Consider the following 26415-nt stretch of genomic DNA (forward strand, 5'->3'; position numbering starts at 1 on the left):
TACATCATTTATATATTTTACATCGTGGCGATACTAGTGCAAAAGTGCAAAACATAACCTTAACATTGGATTCGCGCTGGGTTGCTGTTTCAACACTTAGAGGCACAACCCATGTGTTTCCTATTACGCCGTATGGTGGTGCTATGGGTGTAAGAACTCACACTTCTCTGCATGTGGTTAATAAATTATCCCGCTTTCATCGTTCAGCCGGCCTATCGGCTGAAGGACGCTCTAATTCGCCAATTTCACATTCGGAAAGTACAACATTTACCCAATCTTTGCAGCCTTATCACAATTCAACTTTGCCGCCGTTTCCCCGCCCAACGGTAGTTATGCCGTTAGCTCAATTGAGACAGCCATTTGCTCTGGGATCTCCACCGGGGTCGTCAACTTTAGCAGGAGTTAAATCTGTTACTGGAAGCTCGGGATCAGGATCACAGCGTCAAAGATTATCCTCATTATCTGATGATAACGGAAAGCCACTGAGTGTTTGTGCTATTTTTGCAAAATCACGATCGTGGCTTTTAGATCCTCCGAATGTTACTCGAGAAGCTCCACACCGTATACAGCGCAAAGCTGTAGATTCTTTGTTTGTAATGGCCGGGCACGGAGCCCTTATACAGTACGATTTGGATACAAAACTTGTTTCAAGTACGAATATTTTTAAAAACACATACATACATACATACATACATACATACATACATACATACATACATACATACATATAAATATTTTGATAAAATGCTATAACACTATTTTTTTTTTTTTTTGAAGATGTTGCCAAAGAAAAAATATGTGACGATACTCCCATTGAATTGGAAGTAGAAGCTAAAGCACAATGGAACTTGGGTAGGCGTAAAGAAGGGTCTCAAGAGATAATGCCCCCACTATCAGCAGATAATTGGTTAATTAAAAATCGCAATTCATGCATGTTAACCGATAGCACTCGTCAATACGATGACTCAGATGATCGAAGCGAATCTTGGCTAGCGCAGGTTGAAATTATAACACACGCTGGACCTCATAGACGTCTCTGGATGGGACCCCAATTTGTATTTAAGACTTATAACACACCAAGCGGGTAATTTGTTTATTTAAAAAAATAAAATGTATTTTTTTAATAGTAAATATTTTAGGTCAAATTTAAGTCATGTCGAAATTGAAGCTGTTGAAATAGGTACATCAAAATCTAGCACCAATTCAACATCCGAAAAAATTGATCATTCAAGCCCTTTGAATATGCCCTTAAATGCAACAGGTCGCTCTAGTGCTGTACCAGTTCTTATTGAATCTGGTTCATATAGTAAGTAACTTAATTTTTAGGCCTTTAATTATTACATTTTATTTAAAAATAAACTTTTCTTTAAAAATCTCTAGGCAGCATTGAACAAAGCCCCAAACTGATGGATCGTTTTCGTCACGACCATTTAGATTCTGACTTTTCCATAGCTCATGGGGATTCTCGATTAAAAGAAGATTTGGCTGATGCAATGCGCGAATCTCCATCTGCAACCGCATCGTCTAAAGACAGTGGTAAGTTTTAAGTAAGATCATAATTAGTTAATTTTTGTATTATATTTAGCTCATCTTTTTTTGTTATTGCTTTGTTTGAAAATTTAATTGCTTATTTTTTACCTAACTGTATATGTACATATAATTACAATTTTATGTGAAGTGTCAAAAAATCGATTTTGATGAATTCTGCACAAAAGTTTTTGACTAAATTTTCAGCTTTATCGATAAAAAATAAATATATTTTTTGGATACAATGAAGAAATAGATAAAATTTGTGCTAGGAAAAATAAGTGACAAAATCGCACTCATTTATAAAGAACCATATAAAATCAAAATGTTTAACTTTATGTAAATTTCATCCAAATCGGTAGGCATCGATTTTGGGTCGCTTGAAACGACATTGCCCATATATCAAATTAAGAATAGAATTGATCACTTGCAGTATTCGTTAGATATACAGTTTTAAACAGTTAAAAGCAGTCAGAACTAATAAAAATAATAAGAAAAACTTATATGTATGTACATTACGGTCATGATTTTTCGATTTTTTTGTAATTATACATTTTTACTATTAAATTGGTCTCTACTTTTTTCTAATTAACTTTAACAGGCTATAATTTAATCATCGGCGGACTATAGCCGATGATTGTGTTTTTTATTTATAAATTAAATTCCCCATTTACACTACAGCGAAATCTAGTAATTTGGATATGAAATCTTGCTCAAAATATAGATCTTTTTATTTCATAAAAAAATAAAGTACAAATGTATAGTTAGGCGTTATTTCGGCGTCAATCCGTGGTTCAGTGCAAAATACACAAACATGAATAAAACACAAAGAATTATTAGTTTAATAAAAAGGAAAAGAATGGTCTTCCTTTATTTGATAATTTGATCTAAAAATCCGATTACATATTTTTCGCTTTTATAAACAAAATTTTCCGAAGCCGACTATAATAAAATAATAAAAATGATATATTTAAGCCATTTAATGTTTAATAAAGCAGTGGACATTTAAGTAAAATTTTGAAGGGGGCTTTTTTAGGGGCTAGGGTCAAATGAGGACCTATAATTATAAAGTTCATGAGGGTCATCAAGGCCGAGCCTTACCATTTTCTATTGTCCCAGGGACGAAGCCCAAACGGGCCTCTTGTGCGCTCCTTAACCAGTGCCTCAGGTGGAAATCGAACCTGACACTCCGGTCTATCAGACTAGAACACTAACCACTAACATACCGAAGGGCACTTTATATACTTTAAGGTGGATATTATTGTGCGTTACAAACATCAGCACAAACCCAATGTACTCTCTCTATTAAAGTGGTGTAGGGTATAATTAATAAAAACTAAAATTTAAAACAATACTAATCTATAAATCAATAATTTTTGGTCCAATCTTTAGGTAAAGGATTAGGGATTAAATTAATCCCCGAATGTTGTTTTTGAATACTCAATTAGCTAATTTTGTTAGCTAGTGTAAGCGCCCAATGGAGGTATTTTAAACATGAGCAAGATATGCAAAAATGTAAACAGCTGATGCCAAAAAAATAATACAATTTTTATTAAAATAAATATTAAAATGTTAGATTTATCGATTACTATAAATTATACCCAGCAAAAAAGACGTGCAAAAAAGTAGTATATGCATGGGTTCAACTGATAATGAACTGGTTCATATTTAGGGGAAACATGCATGATTTTAACATTAGCGTGGCATTGGCGGGCATGGGTTCGTATTTGGAACAAGAGCACGTTATTAAAATGAGTGCTTAAAACCAGTGAACATTCGATGATTCTCATGCAAATTTTCATTGCTGCACTATATTTATTTAAAAAAATGCATTAAAATCCGTTAAGCATTCACCCAACTTGGTATTTTCTTATCTTATTAATCAAGATGTTAAAATGGTCTTAATATTACTAATTTTAATAAATATTAAATACAAAAATCTTATAAAATTAATGGTATTATTAGTATTTATTTTGAGTCCTAAGAGAATACCAAATTTTAGTGAATTTTACAATTTTTGTAACAAAATTTTACATAAGTGAATTGTGTGCAATTTTTCATGACTTTAGTTATGACAACTTTATAAGAATTTTTCATGTATTTAAATACATTAACAAGAATGCGTACCAAAGAAATCATGAACATATCCCTTCTTCTTGAACAACTTCAAAATTTTTTTGCTGGGTAGGGACATCACAATATATTTTTTTGTATTAAATTTGAGTTTTCATTAATTTTCTTATATGTAAAGTCGGTATAATTTATACTAATCTATAAATCAATGATTTTAATGTTTATTTTAGTAAAAATTGTATTATTTGTTTTTGCTTTAGCTGTCTACACTTTTGCATTTCTTGCAAAACCAGCTCCATTGGGCGCTTAAACTAGCAAACAAAATTAACTATTGTGTTCTCAAAAACAACTTTCGAGGATTAATTTTAATTAATTCTTCACTTGAAGATTGGCCCTACGTGTTTTCCATTTGAAAGTTATTGAGAATAAAATAATTCTCAATAACTTTCACTTACACTTTAAGAAATAAATGGTAAAATATAGACTATTAAATTTTTTTCGAAATGTAACAAAAAATTTCCTTTTTTTAATGTATTTAAAAAACCAGGTTGTTACTTAAAATATATCCATAATTACTTAAAAATTAGTTTTTGTTTTTCTACCCCATTCAACATTCATCATAAGTAAGTTTTTTATGAACAAAAATCCCTCTACCGAGTTTTATGAGAATCGGTCCATAATTAACCCTTCCCCCATATAAAGCCCCCTTAGGAAAACTGATTTAACGCACATTACTGTTTATAGGGGAGCTTTCCATTTACGGCATACGATTTGATGGGGCGTATATAAAATTCGGCGTAGTCGAATATAACACTCTTAGGGCGAGTTTTTCTGATAAAGATAATCTTAATTTTTTGGTTAAATCTGGTTTAATATATGTTTAGTATTTTTCAGTTATCAGTAAAGTTACTTAGAGCGGGTTTCTTACTCCTCAGTTAACCTAGGCTTAACTTGCTGATTAAACTCAGAACAAATTTAGGCGGACTTTTGATTGTGTTTTTCAGTTTTAGATTTAAGCTCAGTTAACTTTGTTAGTATTGCCAAGTTTTCACTCAAAAACATAAAGATGAACAGCTGTTTTTTGCAAACAATATTTTTGTAAAATGAAAAATTTTGGAAAAAAAACAAATCAGAAAATTGCAATTTACTTAAAATATTAAGTTTTTATTTTTCCGTAATCATTGTTTTATTGTTTTTGTTAATTGTGTTTTCGCACTTATAACTTGACTTTAATTGCCAATTACACTCAGTTAAACTAAGATAATAAGGCCGAGTTTTTCTGATAAAGATAATCTTCATTCTTTGGTTTATATTATTTATATACAATTAACGTTTGTATATAAAGTTGCTCTTATTTACATACATTAGACCGACCCTAAAAAATTGTGCTTGAGTTAACCCCCTCAAAATATTTGCTGTTATGTAATATGATGTTACCCAAAATATTTTCGGTTAAGTGTTCCCCATTCGTGAGCTGGACAGTATTCAAGAAAATATCGTATGGGGCACACAATTTTTCATGTTTTATAATGATTCCCGAAATATTTCTAGTCTATGGCCGTTCGTGGGCTGGACCTCTTACAAAAAAATCCCTTTTTAGTTATTTTTTTAAAAATTTCACAGGATTTCTTAAACAAAATAAAAAATATGTGGTATCATTTGAAAGGTTTTTTGTAGCCAAGTCTAGTGGTGTACAAAATTGTTCATACATTTTATTTTTGTTTGTGAAAAATCTAATAATTTTAATTATTTTGAAATATGACAATTATGAGCAGACGGTTATTTTTGATTAAAATACATACATACATACATACATACATACATACATACATACATACATACATACATACATACATACATACATACATACATACATACATACATACATACATACATACATACATGCTATTTCATATTATATAAAGACAATGCTTCTGCGTTTTCCTTAATTTTATTTGAAAAAGTCTTGATTCCCAATTCATAATTATCAATTATTATTTTAATATAATTAAGTAAATTAGATTATTGTTTCTGTTTCAAACTATACGAAAAGATTGAGAAAAAGGCAAGCAGAGAGTATGAAACAGAGAAAAATAACATAGCGCTATTAAATAAGAAAAGAGTATGTTTCACATTGAACGATTAATAAAAAGCCAAAGTTTTTCTTAATGTTTAAATGCTTCAAAACGTATAAATGGTTATTTTCAGACCCAATGTTGTTTATTTTTTTTGCGTTTACAAATAAATAATATTGTGTATTTTAAAATTGTTGCTTAGTTAAAAAATTATGTTATTTTTTTTTAATTAATTCACGGTTTCGAGTTTTTTTTTCTTACATATATAACTAAAATTATTTATTGAGAGTTTAATCATAAAAATATTAATAAAACAGCATGTTTCAATTCGAAAAGATTTTTTGCTCATAAGAATTCCATCCGCTATTTATTTCCTTTTTTAAACTCACCTACCAAAAAACACATTTTAAAAACTTTACTTAAAATAACCCCTGTTGATTTCAAATGCCGTTTTTATTTATACATTATTAATTAATTTTTTTTAACTTAGATATTTGCACTTTCTTTGTATTAAAAACAAGGAGAATTTAGAATCGTTTGCAGTTATCATAGAAAAAATTTAGATTTCGTGTATATTTTTTCAATAAATAAATTAAAATTAAAATCATTCACATTTGAACTAAAATGCCTTTGGCTTTTTTAATATTTGTATGAACTGCTCTTTCTTATGCAATGTTTATTTTTTCTCTTCTTTCCTCTATTTTTGCTTTAATAAAGGTCGTCGTGGTTGTGAAACTGCCGGTTCTAGTGATAATGTTGCATTTTTTGACGCACTAACTGCTGAGGATGATCATGCTCATTCCGCATCAGCAGCAGCCCTCGCCAGTGTTCTTCCCAACATTCATTCGTATGATAACAGTTCGAGCTATGAGTCCCTAGATTCTTTAAAAAGGCCAAAAGCTTCTATCGAGAAGATTGTAAACCCCCTAGGAACAGTCACCACTATCACATCTTGCCTAACTGCCGACGTTAAAACCGATATTTTGGACGAAGTCGTTTCTCAGCTGGCTGCAGAAGATACCATTATACATGAAAACTGCGATGAAAGTCTGTTTCGTCCTGTAGTAGCCATATTTTGCGACGAGAAGGCTCTTCTTCAAAACAAGGAAGAATCTCGAAAAAACAATGAACAATATAAGGCTCCTGAAAACATAAGCAATAAACTTGTGGTACCAGTTATAGCCAAAGAAGTTAACGATGAACTTAATAAACGTGAAAAGGAAAAGACAAGTGTTACCAAATTTAATGCTGTAGTTTCAAAAAAAACGGGAAAAGAGCCATCAAATTCTGAAGAATTGCCATTATTGAATAAGAAAACATTAGAACAAAAAGACAATATTTGTGAAAAAAATCATAATCAAAATAGCAAATCTAAACGTTTACCAGAAAAAAATGTAAGTGAGATAAATAAAACATGCTCAAAAAATGAATCTTTTTCAAAAGGAACCTCATCTGGAATCATAAGCTCAAAGAAAGATCAACAAACAAATGAAAAAGCTACATTTTCAATTAAAACAAATGAACATCCAGCGGAATCTAAAAATCTTGATAAAGTTATTCGATCACAAATAGAACAAAAAGAAGATTTCAAAATGCAAACCCAAAAGGAATTAGAAAATTCAGATTTCTCTAAAGCTGAAATAAAATTAGAAAAGCAAGCTAATTTAAAAGAATTGCATGATGATTCAAATTTAAATTATGATTTGTCAAAGGCTGAAGCTACCATAAAAAAAGAAAAAGTTAGAAATTTAAGTAGTCGTGAACAAAGCAAATATGAGCACATCAGGAATGTGGCTAAGATATCCAATGATCGTGTATGTCACGAATACATTAGCGAAGCAACCACCAATGTTAAATTAACTGCCAATATTACTCCCAAAGCAGACCAATTAGACGTTGCAGAAAATGTGATGGATAACGAAAACGTTGGAAACAATGGAAACTTAACATCTCAGAATTTAATCAAAAGGAACACTGCCACGAAAGAAAAAATAAATAAAACAAAGGGTTCTAATAAACCTATCAAATCAGGAGTTAATGACATTTTAATAATTAAACCACAGAACGATCCCCAATCCAGTGATGATTTACTTGAAATTAAGAAAAATGAAAAACTAATTAAGGTTACTGAAAAATACAAAAATATGGAAACAGATAATGAAAAGCCAGACAAAATTGCTACAAATATGGCTTTTAACAACAAACCTCAACCTAAAGACGTCGTTAAATTGCAAGATATGAGTGAGACTGAAAAAAGCCACATCAAAATTAAGAACAACGACAATCCAAACAATAGGAATAGCGTTGAATCGAGAAACAGTGAAAAAAATAAAGAAGTATCTAATGTAGATAACTCCACTGGCATTGTTATTTTAGGGAATAAAAAAATTGAGGTGCTTAAACATAATAAAAATACGATATTAGATGACGTCAGTATAAATGAAGATTCTGACCAACAACACGCAAAATCAGAATATAAAGACACATCCCGTAAGACTAGGTCGGGCGCCAACGTATTGAGCACAGATTCCTCAGAAGTTTTGGATTATGATAGACAAATTTTAATTGGACTCGAAAAGAATGAAAATAATGATGAAAGAAATATTGAAATAGTAAATTTAAAAAAAAATGAAATAAAAACTGAAGAAAAACTTAAAAAAATAAGCAAAATTAGTGATGATTCGACCAAAAATCCAGCTAACGATGAAACTAACTTGAAGACAGTCAATATCCTTGTCCGTAAGGACTCCAAATCAACCAAAACTGGCAATGAACTTACACCAAAAAGAAGCATTAGCCAAGATTTGACTAATACTCAAAAAGAAATAGAATTATGTGATATAAAACAAGAAAACAAATCACCATCAATTGGAACTAAGAACGACGCAACAGTACCAATATCGCCTAAAAAAAAAGGAAAGGTAATGTCCAAAGATGAACTGAAAAAAATCGTTAGTGTAAATAAAAAAATACCATCGGATTTAGAGACATATAACAAAGAGAATTCAAAAAATCCTGAAAAATGTTTGGAAAACAAGGATGTTGTTAAAGAGAGCAATATATATTTAAAAAACAAGTCAAGTGAAAAAGAATTTATCGAAAATACTGTAGAAGTTTGTGAAAAACAAAACATATTATTAAATAAAATACAAAATCCGCCCCATCAGCTGACATCTGCTTGGAAAACTTTAAGTGGTGCGGAAATGATAAGTAAAAATCTCGGCAAATCTGGTGACGATAACACAAAGATTCCCCAATTAGAAACTGAGGGCAAAATTATTTCTTCTGAGAAGTTGTTACCTGAACTTCCTACTCCAAGTAATACTGAAAAACAAAAAAGATTTGATGACTTTTCTATATTAAAATCTTTGGATCCATTGCCACCGTTACCTGCTCTCGAGCCCCTGCAATTGATGTCGGAAAATAAAAATAGCCCCCTTATGGACATAAGTTTAATAAATTTTGAGAGTCCTTTGCAAGAAAAACCTGCATTGCATAACATAACACCTACTCCCCGAGGATTTACGGAAAAAAATCTAATTCTGGCTCTTTGTGGATCTCTACATTATGAAAATGAACATACTATTGGATCTACAGAGAATACAGACCTTTCGAGCGCATTTTCAAATCAGTCAAATCATTCTTCTGCAGCTTTTGATGAACCTTCGCTTGCTGACTATAAATCACTAAATGAGAATGAGGATCCCTACATGAGCTTGGAACAAAGTTCACAGGAAACAAACACGACTACAACCAATACAACCAATGAGAAGTTCTCTTCATCGACGTATTCTTCAGGATCGGAAGAAATTGTTATTATGGAGGAAAAGAAAGTGACAAAAAAGCAAAAGCGCAAAAAGCAGCAACAAATAAAAGAATTGCAAAATCAAAAGGAACAACAACAACATCAAGAAATTGACGATGAAGAACTGCGACCTCTAATAGCCATGACAGAGTCTCATGTTGATCAGACAACTAATGTTATTGATGACACATTGTCAGCAACAATATCAAAATGTGGTAGTAACCAACCATTGAATACACAGTCACTTTTGCACTCGAATACTACAGATAGCGAGGGTCCCATGCCAGCAACAACATCTGACGATAATGTTTTTTCGATTCCCGTTGCAACAGTTCACAACCAACATAAAATAAAGACAAAAAAGTTAGAACATAAAATTAATTTGATTGCCGCAATTGAAGCCGCAACATCTTCGTCAACATCATCAGCAGAAGAGAGTGGTGTTGAATTAGGAAGTCGTTCCTCTCACGACATTGACGAATCTTTGATCTCTGTAGCAAGTAGTATATCTACTTCTATCATACCTCTTCCCATTGTGACGACGCCTCAAACAACAGTGGGGGCCATAAAAAAGAAATCTAAAAGACGCAAGAGATAAGAATTAGCCATTTGTTTGTTTTGTATTTCTTGTTTAATATTTATTTATTACTTCTATAACGTATATTTAAGATATTACATAGAATCTACAAACAGTTACGATACATCGAAATCATTTAAAGAACCATTCTTGGCGAATGAATAAAATGTACATTGAATTAATATATGTATATGTAATGTTCATAAAATCGATACCCTCTGTATGTAAAGCAAAATCCTTTTTTTACCACTCTCAAAATATACCTTACATTGTTTTATGCCGATTCTAAAAATATTTTGGACCAAATTTAAGAGGGGTATTTTTATTCATTCATTCCATTCATGAAATCGGGGTAATAAGTTTCATTTTATAACCGTCTTTAATTTCATATACATAGTTGAGTTTGTAACAAAACATCATATTTTGTTGATTTTTTATTAACAAGTTAGTTGTTGTTGTTGTAACAGCTCGACTGTGGCCGATAGTTCTTTCCTGGGGAAAAAGCTTTCGGTTGATACAGCTGTCGCTGGGTTAACAATCTTTGGCCGGGTGTGACTCGGGTCGTTCCGGAGCGAAGATCCAATTGTCGTGGGAACGTAACAAGTTAGTTGTCTCTGTTGCTTGTTGAACAATTTCGTAAAAAAACACCCTATTTGTTAAAAATTTGTATATAATTAAGCATAATTTGGATTTAATTAAAAGGGGTTTCTACAGCCGCGTAATTAATAGTTATATTAATAATATTTACATTTGTCACAAAACATACATTTTGAGGTACATATTTTATGAAAATACAAATGTTTAAAACAGATTTTTATAACATAAAATAATTTGGGTATAATCATAGACATAACATATTTTAAGAATCATTATAAAACAAAACAAGGTAAATATGTATTAAGAGAAATATAGAAAAAATATTTTGTGTGTCGGTCTAATCAGGGGTGTTATTTTGTAACTCGATTCGATTTTTTTTTTCGAATTTGTGTGTTAAATACATTGTGTTTCGAAAACTTTTTCTTTCGAATCGAAATACAGGAGTAAGCCCCCTGTATACTTATGAATACATGTACATAAAAATGCCTTGTCGGATTTTTACTTAACTTAAAACTAACTTATTGTTAACCAGTGACTCAAAAGCTAACATTTGGCTTGCAAATTCCTATTCATTTACACTAGTTTCCGCTAACCAGAAGTTACCTCACTATGAGTTAGCTCCTGATGCATATTATATTTTTATATTTCTTCTTTACCAAATGATTATTGATTATATGTGCAATCAATATGCAGCAAGATTTCCTCCTATTATCTTATATTTTATATTCCTGAAACAGTTATTCAACGAGTTTACTAATCTAGGTCGTCAAATTTTTAAATTATGTATTCAAAATATTTTGCCAGCATTACTAAAGGATGATGTAAAATTTATCCAAATTAAAAAAAAAAAATAGTTTTGGTTGCAATTTGTACCAGTCATAAATCACACACCCAGTACAAAAATGACTGAACTCAAAGTTTTCGTCACTACAAAGTATGTCAAAGTCATGTCGATTTTTCAAAATTAAGTTCCAAGGATTTTAAGATATTAAAATAATCGATTAATCAAAAAATGGTATTTTATTTCGTAAGTTTTAACTTTTGTTTGTGGAAAATTATTGAAGCTATTAAAATAATCTCTGGTCATAAGAAAAATTAATGAAAACAAGGCCAATGATTCTAAATTCTATGTGCTAATATATTAAGTTCCAAATATACCAAAAAACTAATAAAATTACTGAGTTTAGTCACTTTTGTATTGGGTGTCTGAATTTTTTAGTTCTATCGGTCAAGAAATGCCGGAGTTAGTGGGGTTAAAGTTGAGGTTCGGTTGCTATTAACCATAACCATAAGGGTGATATTGAGTTACACAATCATAAAATTCGCCAGAAAGGCTTGAACAAAAAATACAAAAGCAAACAGACTAATATAATTAAAATACTAAGGGCGGGTTTCTTACTAATCAGATAAACTAGGCTTAACTTGCTGTTAGATTTAACTCGCTGATTGTGTTTTTCAGTTATGGATCTGAGATCTGATAACTTTGTTAGTATTGCCAATTTTTCCGTCAAAAACATAAACAATGAACAGCTTTTGTAAAATAAAAAATTTTAGAAAAAATATATATACACATTTAAAATAATTACTATTTTCTTAAAAAATTAAGTTTTTGTTCTTCTGAATTCATTATTTTATTATTTTTGTTAATTGTGTTTTCTCACTTATAACTTCATTTTAATTGGCCAATAACACTAAGTTAAACTAAGATAATAAGTAACGTTACTGATTACTGAAAAACACAAATCATAGGGTAAGATTGGATTTTAAACAACTTTGTTTACAGCCAAGTTGCGTATATTACACACAAATGTTACAATTATGAAAACAATATCTTAATAAAACTATATTTTGTAAAACAAATTTTTGAGTAAAGATGGTAGCGTGTGCGTATAGTTGCAATTTAAATGTAAAATTTTTCTTATTTTTTATAATAAATAAAAATTTCAAATTTCAGTTTTTTTTTGTTTTTAACGCACACACGATGTAACTTGCTCTGCGGTCACCATAAAATGAAGAGTAAAATAAAATAATGTTGTACATTATTAAAGTTAACATAAACTTTTATAATTTTATCACAGTTCAAGTATAACGAATATATAGTTTACTTACAGCCTTATTTATATAGCCCAGGGGGTTACACTTTCCTTTCGATTCGAAAGGAAAAGTTTTTGAAACAATATATTTAACATATAAATTCGAAATGTTTTTCTTTCGAATCGAAATACAGAGTAACCCCTAGGACAATAAGCCGAAATAAGAGCATACTGGGGAGTTTAGATAGCTAATTAAATGTTTGCTCAGAGCATTGTCTTGGGGTCCTAATAGAAATTTCTTATATACATATGTATATGTATATAAGTAATTTCTATACAAATTACTAATAAAGATAAAAACATGAAATTATGAGTCAGAAACTCCATATTATAAAATTTTTTACTCTGACATTTTATTGTAAGAATACTGTTATTCTTATCTTTCAGTTGATACTCATACTGACCTACTAGATCAAACCCAATTTAAAATTATTTATACTTACTCTTTCTTTCAAACTTTAAAGTCCTTTTAAAGAAAGAAACAATGGGAAAATAAAAAAGAACAAAAATGTAGTATAACTAATATTGTACGGAGTAATCTTTATTCATTTAGCTATCTTAAATTCCGCAGCAGAATTATTATTTTCGTGGGCTAATATTAATAATTTTTAGAGGGTTATAAATTTAAATACAAATTAATTCTATAAACCTATTATTATTTATAAGACCATTAGAATTTAAGTAAATGTAACATGAAATTGTCACAATTTATATTATTTAAATTATGCTTTAAATATGTTTATATGGTTTAACAGATACGCACATAGATGTGTGCATATCGTTGAAATAATAGCAGTTTTCACTCTTGGTATATTTGGTATATTTAATGGCCTATTATATTTACACTGACTTTTTTCAAACTATGTAATACAGCCGGTTTTCTTACTACACAAAAAATAAATTCAATGTAAAGTTTTAACGATTATCACGAAATCCTTGAAAGAGTTTCAAGGATTGGTTTTTCATCAAATTTTGAAGTACTTCGAATATGTTTTTTTGTAGTGACTTTTCTATATCTCTTCCCCCATTTATAACTGTGTTTTCCTTTGTAAGGATATGTTTGGTTTATAAAAGCGAAAAGTGTGAATAAGATGTCGTTTGTAAAGTATGACATCAATTATTTTTTGCTTGGAAGTTTTTACATCTTCTTTTATATTAAAGATATTTTAAACTTGTTTTTTTTTTGTTGAGGCAATGGTTGTATTAAGCAAAAAAGATGTTTACATTCTGTTTCCAAATTTATAATTACAAAGAAAAAACTATATTAGAACATCCCAGACACACCCAAAGATTGTCAACTTTAAATTTGTAATTTTCATTAGACTATTTCACGGCCATTTCTAAAGATTATCTACAGCAGTATCAACAAAAAATATTTTCCTAAAATATGCAAAGAACTCGGTTTTTTGAGAAAATGCTTCTTATTTTCTCATTTCTGGACACGTCCTTTTTTTTGATTTTTTTGCTTTATATTTTTGTAAATTTATATTTTTTATATTTTTTAATTTTATGCCGATCAACTGTTTATTTTGTTGGTAAATCAACCAAGCTAATCTACTAGACCTTTTTTATGGTATTTATAGTACAGCGATATATATTTAAAATAAATATATTTTGTTGTTGCGTTGATGTAAATAGTATTATCTTTAATATAGTTACCATACTTAACATGGTTACAAGGGTACTTTACTACCAAGAATGAAAACCGCTATTGTAAAAATAATTGCTCCTATTCTGAATTTCAATTGGAATCGAAATTTTCTTTGTTTGACAACTTTGGTATTCTGCATTTCGATTTGACTCTCCGCGACATAAACAATTAACAAAAACGTAATTACGATCGAAATGCAGAATACACACAATCGTAAAGCATTGATACGAAATGGAATTGCTTCTTCTTTTTCTTACGATTCAGTTTTTTTAATACCTTTTTGCGATCATGCGTAAACGTAATCGAAATGCAGAATAGGGGTGAATGTAAGTTAATTTTTTGTACATTAAGACATTGATATATTTTATTTGTCGATTGAAGTTGTAGTAAATTATTTTGGTAGTTAAATGTATTGTGTTTTTATTTATTTGTTTGTGTTAATCATACAGTATTTATCGTTTGTTTAAATAAAAATATACCAAATAATAAAATTTTCAGATTATGACTATAGTAAAAAAATAAATAAAGTATTTTAACTGGTATTTGATAATCTTAATTTTTGTTCATTTTTTAAATGTAAATAATAATTAAGTTACGAAAATAAGAAGCATTGAAATAATAATAAATTTCGGAACATAAGAGTATATTGCGAATTTTATTTATATCTATAATCCTGGAACTGCTGCGTTGCAATTAGGGTTGCCAGACTGACTGGACTTGGCTGGATTGTCCAGTTTTTTTTTATGCTTGTCCAGTTGCAAGCTAAAATTTAATTTGTTTAGCTAAATAAAAAAATCTTAGTACACTGCAATAATTATACCCTACACCACTTTAGTGGGGAGGGTATATTGGATTTGTGCTGATGTTTGTAACATACAAATCAATCGGCTTAGAATCGTTTTCTGAGTCGATTAAGCTATTTCCGTCCGTCCGTTTGGCTGGCTGTCCATGTAAGCCTTGTGCGCAAGGTACAGGTCGCAATTTTCAAGATAATTGGATGAAATTTGGCACGCACGTTTTGTTTGACCCAAGGACGAAGCCTATTGAAAATGGTTAAAATTGGTTCATTATTTCACCAAGCCCCAATAGAACAGAACCCCCGAAAAGAGCTTCTGAGCTCATAATTATGTTAAATATACAGATATATTGATAAAATACGGCAACACTAAGTTTTATAGAAGTCTTGTCAAATTTCATAAGGATCCGGCCCCATTTGACCCTAGCTCCCATGCAAAGTCCTCTTCAGAAAATTACTTGAATGTCCCAAATTAACTTATAAACACAAATATCGCGATGAAATTCAGCACAATAAAATATTATGTAAATATAAATATATTCACAAAATTTTATCGGGCTTGGTCCATATTTGCCCCTAGCCCCCATATAAAGCCTCTGTCAGAAAATTAGTTTTTCATCCATAAATTGCTTAAATGTATCGGGAAAAGGGAATATTGAAGATAAATGCTTTATTATGAAAAATAAATCACATTTAATATTCATAACTGGTGTAGGGTATCATATGGCCGACCATATGGTGTAGGGTATCATATGGTCATTCCGTTTGTAATTTCTATAATATAATTTTCCGACCCTATAAAATATATATATATATATATATATATATATATATATATATATATATATATATATATATATATATATATATATATAATATATATATATATATAATATATATATATATATATATATATATATATATATATATATATATATATATATATATATATATATATATATATATAATATATATAATATATATATAATATATATATATAGATCCGAATCTTCAATAATTCTATTAGACATGCTTCCGAGAAGATCGCTATTTAAAATCAGCAAAATCGGTCGGTAAATAACGGAGATATGAGCAAAAATCTTTTTGTTAATTTTAAATATCCATTTATTTATAAGAAAAATCAAAGTTACAATTATTTGTTTTTTAGTGTTTTGTTAGCGATTGGGATTTCAGCAAAAGGGCATTACCAATCTTTGTTTATAAACAAAAAATTTGGATTTCGTGTATTTTTTGGATATTTTTTTGATTGAGAGTAAATTAAAAATTACTCTCTATCATAAAGTTACTGTATATATCATACAGGAAAGTACGCGAAAAGACCTATTATTGCGAGCGATAGTCAATTTCTTTACGTACAGCTTACGTATGATTTTTAAAATTTAAAACTTCAAAAATGGAGCTTTTTCACATCTTTTGCTCTAAAAAGTATGTTAACGAAGTGATCGGGGAAAACTACAAATATATTCATACTCTGTGGACTATAACAAAACGGCATTGGTATATGAGAACCCCTGCATTTTTTTGGTGTATCACTGTGAAACTTTTTACACAAAACCAAAATTAGCATTTTCTCAGTATGTCGCCATTAAGCCTTACACAAATTTATGATTAAAAACTATAGATTTTTTTGAAAGTGACCTTATGCGGCAGTAAGGTCAAAATGTTGTCTGAAACACAGAAGTAGTTTATTACGAATTATACAAAGTATATAACATAGCTGTATAATAATGATTAATAATCGTAATGATTAATAATAACATTATTTTTATTAAAAAGGTAAAATATAAATATATTTTTTTAATTTTGCTATTAAAAATAAACAGGGATTAATGTAATTTAATGACAACGTTGCGTTGCCAACATACCCATACGTATAAATGATTTTTTTATGTATATACATGTATGTATATGGCTGTTGGACGGTATTATACATAGTTGTTTGTATTTTAACGAGGAACTTTTTATTTATGTACATTAGACCGACTCACTCTGTATGGAAAGCAATAACGCGCTTTTGTTACCCCCCTCAAAATTTAGCTTGCTTTGTTTTATGATTCCCAAAATATCTAGCAATGGCTGTTCGTGATAGACCAAGTTGAAAAAATGTATTTTTTAGGTATTTGTCTAAAATTTAAGTTTTGTTTTGAAACAATATATCCAATATGGGGCATCCCAGCAAAATCTTTACTAGATAAGTAATATTGGAGAAAAATGTAAGTAGTTACTTTTTGGGTGAATAACTACTTATTTTTGTTCGACGATGACCAAAAAATAACTACTTACAAATGTGCTTAGCCGATTTTTCCGGATCTTGTTCAAAAAAATTAATTAATGTTATTTTTAACGGCCACTCATTACCAAGTAATGTATGAAATAACAACATTACAAACAATTCACATTACTAAAATTTTAAAATAATTAACTGGGATCGTTTGTTTATGAAAAAACTGTAAAATTTAATGAAATAACTGAAAAGGGACTTTTTTGTAACCGGTCCACTTTATTTAATTTAATGAAATAACTGAAAAGGGACTTTTTTGTAACCGGTCCACTCACGAACGGCCATTAATAGACAAAAATTATTTTGGAAACAATCATAAAACAGAACTAAGATTTTTTGAAGCTAGGTAAAATATTGAATTGAAAATGAAAAATCGTGTCACCCATAGGATATTTTCTTAAAAACTGTCCAGCTCACGAACGGACAATAGAAAATACAAAAATAGAATATTTTGAGAGTGGTAACTTAAGCACCTTTTATTGTGAGTCCGTCTAATGTACGTACATAAAACAAAAAAAATTTTGTTGTTTACTTTCAGATTTGCTATTCCATAACGTTGACAATGTGGATGGGAACATAAATCGTAGCAAACTAAACTCAGATGAAGGCAATAGTAATATGACAGCTACGAAATCGTTAAAATATCAAACATTTAGTGAACCAAATAACAAGTCTCAAATTTCAAACATGGCGACATCGACTTTGCCATCACAACAAGATTCAACGAAAGCATATAATTGCACATCTAAAAATGTAAAGCAACAGAAAAGTTATTTTGGCAATGATGGAACATCAACCATTGTTAACATCGAGATTTTCGACGATCAGTTAAGTACTAGCAGCAATAGCAATACTAGTCGTTTTTCTTGTGAGGCCACACCATTATCTACAACAACGCCACCAATTAGTTTAAATGGTGTTATTGATACAAATTTAATGCATTTTTCGCCAAGTACAACAACAACACTTACAAACGACCTTCTGCATTGTGGATGTCATAATTTGGCAGCAGATGTCTCAACATCGGAGCTTAAATGCGACAGTCATAATGTCGCCATTGTTAATGATAACTGCGATGATGACAATAGTAGTAATGTCAGTGGTGGATCTTTGTGAGAATTACTGAAAAATCCTTCGTTAGCAAGGACTACAATAAAGAGTAGAAATTTCTACTTTAATCGATTATATAGGAATATATTCAATAATAATAATAATCATGGTAGTAGTACCCAAAAGTAAAGGGAATATTAAATATATAATCAGTTTATAATATGTTTTTTGGTAATATAAGTTTATAAGGTTAATTAGTCATTTGTCAATATGATAGTATGCATATTAGATCGACTCACTCTTCTTTCAAAATTTGCATTTTTACATAAAATAAGCGAATGTCTTGAGATGGGCAACTCAAGCAATTTTTTATGTGAATCAGTCTTAATGTACATACATTGACCGTCACTCTCGGTATGGAAAGCAAAACCGTGTTTTTGTTACCCCTCTCAAAATTTACCTTGCGTTGTTTTATGATGATTCTCAAAATATTTTAAGTCTAGCGATGACCGTTCGTGAGCTAGGCCAAAATAAAAAAGCTATTTTGGAAATATTTTAATTTTTTTTTGTTTCGTTTTGAAAAAAAAATAACCAATATGAAAGGGGTTTTAAAGTCGCGACCAATGATGTATTAATCACAAATAACCGTCTGCTCTTAATTGTCATGTTCTAAAATATTGAAAATTTTTAGGTGCGAATCACTACACTTGGTTTCAAAAAACCTTTCAAACGATACCACACACATATTGTATATTTTGTTTAAGGAATACTGTAAAATTTAAAAAAATAACTAAAAAGGGACTTTTTTGTAAACAGTCCAGCTCACCAACGGCCATCGGTAGACCAGAAATATTTTGGGAACCATTATAAAATATAACAATGATTATTTGAAGCTGGGTAAAATATTGAATTTAACATGAAAAATCGTGTCCCCATACGATATTTTCTTGAAAACTGTGTGATCTGGACAGGAATGGACAAAACTTAACCGAAAATATTTTGAGTAACATCATATTACATTACAGAGAATATTTTGAGGATGGTAACTCAAGCACCATTTTTGTGAGTCGGTCTAATATACATACATTCATATGTTGGAGGTGCTCCAAAAAACATCGATATTCTTTGTATGGGTCTTGATTTGTTCATAAAGATTTTTTTAAACTTTAGGGAACAATATATTTAAATATATTGTACATACAGAATTACGTCTTCCTGGTATATTATTTGAATATACAGTTAGTCAAGAAATTCGTTTGAAAAGAAAATGTTTAAGATTTATTTAAATCTAAATAATTGTACAAACAAATGATTTGTTCTCATATTAGTGTAATATTTAAATAATATTCTATTCATATTTATTTTTTTCCAGTTAGAAAGGCCCTTGGAAGAAATCGATTTCGAGTCATTCCAAAATTTATCGACCAAAAAATACAGTTTTAAATTTCATCACTTTCGATTTTACTTTAATTTAAGTACCGTAGCCTACACTTCAGTGCGAGTCATATGACGTATTAATAAGATTCATATTACATCCAGTTCAGATTTTATAGCCCTCTAAAATGTCGGGCAATTTTGCGCAAAATAAGCAATTTTTGAAATTGAATAACTTTGGAACACGTAATCCAATTTTAATGAATTAAGTGTCGTTTACACAAATTTATTAATTCTTTATAAAAAATTGGTGTGCTTTTGATAAAAGGTCCTATAAAATAAAAAAATCCTTTATCCTTGAATATAGGATATAGTGAATTGGCACCACTATCTTGCATAAAAATAACAGCTTGGGATCTCAATGAATTCAAAAGCTAAACAAGTTTTAAAAGGTTTGTATAAGGTATAAATTCTACTCCTAAACACGGAACATATTTTTTAATCTTGTTCAATCGACAGAAGTACTTCTTATCCACTGTCTTAGTCGGACAGTTTCATTATTTTATGTTTGACTCACAAAGAATTACAACACTTCTTGAATGTTAATGAACTCATTATATAACATTTAACACATTTGCAATTATACCAAAATATTATACTGATATATCAAAAATTTGCAACATTTTCAACGGGTTAAACTGCAAAAAAAATCGATCAGTATAATTTCTTTATTATTTGCTTTATTAATTTACTTTATTCAACCATAAAAACTTTTTTGACTAAAATGCAAATGTATTAAAATCTATAGCAAATTGCGAATGTTGCTACATATAAACTGCCATAACTTCGAAATCTATTGAGATTCCAATAAGAAATGTTGAGATAGCGTTGATAATTATTTTATTTGTGGTAAATAAATTAAGAAAATTAATTACCATTTTCAGGATATTCAAGAGTCCCATTTTCAAGATCCTTGTGCCAGGATATCAAGTATTTTTATAAGACGTTTATAATGTATAATTGAATTCCAATAAATATCACTGCTTCCAAAGTTATGTCCAAATTTGGAACGCTATAATATTTTATCCATATATCCATACGTATCTAATTTATACTTCATCAAAAGCGCATTTAATAGAGAAATATATGATCCGAGTTTTAGAAGACATTAAAAATTCATGGTGGTGAAATTGACTTTGGAATGACTCGTACCCGTCTTAAAAAATTTTAAAAATTATTTTATTAAAAATTATTTATCGACTAATTGCTCTTAAAAAATTTCAACTTGGCCAACTAAAATTTAATTTTAAACCAATAAATTTAATTAACAAGTGGTAAATATTTTATATAAAAAATAATAATGAAAGAAATCCGTATATTTTAAATTAATTATAAAATTATAATGATATAAAAACATTAACATAAAATCTGCTACATATGGGCTTAAAACCAATAAATAGCATGCAAGTTATTCAATTTAATTAAACAAATCTAAGATTTTTTTAAATTTGAACTGATTCTATTGAGTTTTAAACAATGTTATTCTAAAAAATATACAATTTTAATCTATTACTTATTTATATAATATTCGTTTATTATATAAATTGATTTATATTAATCATTATAAATGAAATTATATAATCGTCAATACAAAAAATGTTTAACAATATTATTATAGCTATGAAATAGAATTAACAATATACATTCATATATAAATATATAGCAACACATATTCCAGAAAACAATTTACAATAAAATTCCACTCCTGTTCCGCTTTAAAAGTGTTTTCTTTTATCCAGAAGTCTAGATCGGCTAGATACTGATAATCAATATATTAAAAAAAAAACGCTGCTACAACAACAACATTTGAACATGATATGGTTATCCATTTGCTACCAATCTTTTAAAGAGAAGTGCAACAATAATATGGATAATATATTTACTATACATATGTAATATGTAATGTGTATGTGGTTTTTTACTAGGTTCTAGGGGTTTATTATTAAAAAAGAAAAGTTTACACTAATTTTATTTATAAATATCTGTAATTAAAAATTATATGTTGAAAATAATATTTTTTATTTGTTCATTGATATATTTATATAATATTGACAATATAAAATAAGACTTCATTCCAAAATTGAATGTAAATATTTAATTTCTTTTGTTTTTCACACTTTATAAATTTAAATGTAATACATTAGTCGTAATACTTATAAATAAGATTAAAATTAATAAAATATAATAATATTTTTATACCGGCTTGTGTGACATGACACTTCATTTTAAATTAAAACTAGTCAAATAAGAATTGTAAATTTGGTTACAGTAAAATTTGTTCACGTTCCACTAAGGACGTAATAAATCTCAATATCATCCACTTGTAATCTTGATGAGAAAAATAAATAATTAATTATAAGCAAGATGGCTAGCGTTTTTGGTAATATTATTTATTGATAACATACTTGTGGCGAAAATTGTATATTTAATGGGAAATTATTACATTATTTTCCATTTACATAATTCTATTTAAAAAATCATATAAATAAATATATAAATAAATACAAGTATATTACAACTGTTTAAAATTTCTTTCTAATAAATTTAATATATATTTCATTGAAACATGTAAAATTTAAGATTATTTTTAATTATACAGTGTGACAAAACAATATTTATACTTTTCTTGAAATATGTATTTTCAGATAAGGGTAAAAGAAACGTTTTTATATAACTGTGTCTATTTATGAGTAAAGCCCTATTTTGTTTTTACATTGACTTAATTATTAATATTTTTATACTCACCATCAAAAAAGATTGTCATTCCGTTTGTAACACATCGAAATATTCATCTAAGACCAATACAAGCTTATAAACATTTTTACTTGCTTTAATATAAAATTGTTCAAAATCTGATATTATGTATATAGAAATTTAAAACCACGATGCTCATCATTGGTTTAAATTTTAACAAAGAAGAAGGAGTTTAATTTTTAACAAAATAATTATGCCAATATTAGTCAAAATTATGATATCACAATTTCAAAAATATCGCGTAAAGCCTAATATACATATATGTAATGCACATTAAAAAAATATACATAATTTATTTTTAATGTTAGCGCAAATCATAAAAGACTGCATTTCGTGTATGTTCAAATCCATAAACACGTAGGAAAATATAGAAGGGCATGATCGACCATACCATACACCATAAGTAGTACTACTACAGTTTAGTCACTATACCCAGCAAAAAAGTGAGGAAAAAGAAGTAGAATTTTCACCACAAATAACTTACTTGAAGTACTTCCGATTTTGGTGAAAAACCTATGAATTTTACATTAGCGTGTCATTGGAGAGATGTTGTTCATTTTTGACAACTATGAACTAAATCTAATCTTATTCATAGATGCATACAAATCCTATATTTGGATGTCAAAAATAAACCGAATTCGTTCAATGACACGCTTATGTTAACTTCATTGGTTTTTCACCAAAGTTTGATGTACTCTGAATATGTTATTTGTAGTGCCTTTTCTACATCTCTTTCCTCACTTCTAACTAGGTTTTCATTTGTAAGGAAATATTTGGTTTATATAATATAAAATCGAATTTTTAGATGTGATTAAGATGTCGTTTGTAAAGTATGACATCAATTATTTTTTGCTGGGTAGTGGTGTAAGGTATAATTATTTATTTTAATCAAGAAACTTTTTTTATTAAATTTTTCATAATTCCTTTTGATGTACTTTTATATAAAAATTAGTTATGCTGAATTTCATAGCAAAACTAAGACAATTTTGGATATTTAAAGAATTATCGGTCAAATAAGGACCGATCATTACATATACAAAACTTTAAATACGAAGGTTCGGTTGTATGGGGCTAGGTGAAAATTTGACATACTTTTTGGTACTTTTTCGTTCTACAAAGGGTACCTGGATTAGGTAAGAACCCATAAAAGGGAACTTTTTTCTACTTTGCTATTTTCAAAAAGGTATTTTTATAATTTTCTATAATATTGAACCTAGAAACATGAAATTAGGTATGTAGAGCCCGGATTGGGCGAGAACACATAAAAAGAATTTTTTTACTTTTTCGTTCTACAAAAGGTACTTTTAGAATTATCTATAATATTAAACTTAGAAACATCAAATTAAGTGTGTAGAGCCCGGATAAAGTAAGAATCCTTAAGTGAGGCTTTTTTGGTATTTTTTGTTTCCCAAAAAGTATTTTTTGAATTTTCAATAATATTGAACCTAGAAACATAAAATCAAGTATTTAGAACCCGGATTAGGTATGAACTCATAAAAAGGAGATTTTTTTTATAGATTTTGTTTTTCAAAATGTACTTTTTAAATTTTCATTAATAATGAACCTAGAAACATAAAATTAAGTATGTAGATCGCGGATTAGGTAAGATCCTATACAAGAGAACTTTTTTGTTTTTTAAAAGGTACTTTTTGAATTATTTATAATATTGAACCTTGAAACATGAAATTAGGTATGTAGAACCCGTATTAGAGGAGAACATATAAAAGGGGAATTTTTGGTACTTTTTCGTTCTACACTTTTTGAATTTTCTATAATATTGAACATATAAACATGAAATAAAGTATGTAGGACCGGGATTAGGTAAGAATCCATAAAAGGTACTTTTTGAATTTTCTATAATATTAAGCCTAGAAAAATAAAATCAAGTACGTAAAAAGGAAATTTTTTGGTATTTTTCCGATTTTCAAACTAAATTATTTTTAATTCATAATTTGTTTACCATTAGCCGTAAATTTTAGATCTTTTTGTAATTTATGTTTTATTAAAGAAATAGTGGGTTATAAGTTAATATTAAAAAAAAAGTACTTGTCTCTACTTTCATATGAGGTGAAATGATGCAAAAAAGTTAAATCTTACACAAATAAATTTTTTGAAACAATAAAATAATACAACAAGTGAGACTATTATATTATTATAAACATCAGATTGATAGTTGAAATATACTAAGTCAATTATGGACCGATCTCTTTTGAATAAACAAAATATTAATTTTTAAAAACAATATATTTTTGTTCGATTTTTAAACCGTGAGCGTATGTGTAATTTTCTGAAGAGGACTTTTATATGAGTCAATTATGAACCGAAACTCATTTAAGGAAAAATCGTATTTTAATAACCAAAACTCTTTCCTGAAGGGAACCTTTGGTAGGGGCTAGGGTCAGTTATAGATTAGTCCTCATTAAATTCGGAATAAAGAATTATGTTCCTAAGTATGGTCAATTATTGATCTACCCTCATAACTTTTTGTAGACCGATTTTGGTTTATATAAAACTTGTTTACTTGAATATCATCGATGTACTCGCATTTTAAGGCCAGTAATTAGAGTTAATGTAATTTTCAAAAGGGGATCTTATATGGGGAGTAGGGTCATTTATGGGATGATCCTAAAAAAATTGCTAGAGAGGTTTTGGTCCGTAAGAAACTTACACCGAATTTCATCGCTATACTCGAATGATTAGGCCAGTAATGAGTATTAAAGTCATTTTCATAAGGGGACCTCATATGGGGGGTAGGGATTTTTGTTCATATGAAACTTATTTATGTCGAATTTCATTGCTATACTCAAATGTTTAGGCCAGTAATGCTTGTTAAAGTAATTTTCTGAAGGGGACCGTATATGGGGAGCAGGGTCAATTATCGACCGATCCTTGGTAGAAAGATTTTTGCTCATATGAGACTTATTTATGTCCAATTTCATCGTACTCGTACTTATGCCCGTTGAAGCTGTTTTTTGGAAGTCCACTTGTATGGAGGCTATCCGAAAACGTGGACCGATATTTTTCATTTTTAATAACATACAAACCTTAAACCTGTGATACACGGTTGTCAGATCTTACAACGTTGTCAGTAAAATGTTCAGAAAATGTCTAATAATCGTGTGAACATACAATTTTTCTTTTGCAACGTTGTCAGAAAAAGCACTACGGAAAATATTGCAAGACAAAATTTGTAAGTTGACAGTATTATTAGACATTTTCTGCACATTTTACTGCCAACGTAGTAAGATCTAACAACCGTGTATACATAGCAATAGAGAATATTTATCTAAAATTTCAACTGTCTAGCTCCTCCCTTGTGGGCCCTACCGTAATTTCAACAGACAGACGGACATGGCTAGATCGTCTTAAAATTTTACTAAGGTCGCAAAATATATATACGTTTATGGGTCTATGACCGATTGTCATTACAAACGGAATGACAAAATCATCTTTTTTGATGGTGGGTATTAAAATTACGATACAACCATAAAACACTGATTGTGAATTGGACAAATATATTTTTGGAGAATAAGTTTACGACTTATTTTGTTGAATTTTATAATAAAAATTTATAAATTTATTTTAACAAAATATCATATTAAAAATCGAAAACAACTAAGATTAAAAATTAAATTATGTAAAACGAAGTGTCTCCACATATTTGACGATAAAATTAAAAAA

At 29.0% G+C, this 26415-nt stretch overlaps 1 protein-coding gene across 1 annotated transcript; it reads left to right on the plus strand.

Moving 5' to 3' along the window:
- Positions 1–2: 2 nt before the first annotated feature.
- On the plus strand, positions 3–10089 carry LOC111678935 (CAP-Gly domain-containing linker protein 1; the record flags this gene model as incomplete). The annotated part of the gene is made up of 5 exons (XM_046947156.1): positions 3–651; positions 778–1084; positions 1140–1306; positions 1381–1536; positions 6393–10089. Coding segments are annotated over 5 exons (4965 nt in total), but the record flags the coding sequence as incomplete, so codon positions are not given.
- Positions 10090–26415: the final 16326 nt, after the last annotated feature.

This window comes from Lucilia cuprina, chromosome 3 (assembly GCF_022045245.1).
Source record: "Lucilia cuprina isolate Lc7/37 chromosome 3, ASM2204524v1, whole genome shotgun sequence".
NCBI lineage: Eukaryota > Metazoa > Arthropoda > Insecta > Diptera > Calliphoridae > Lucilia > Lucilia cuprina.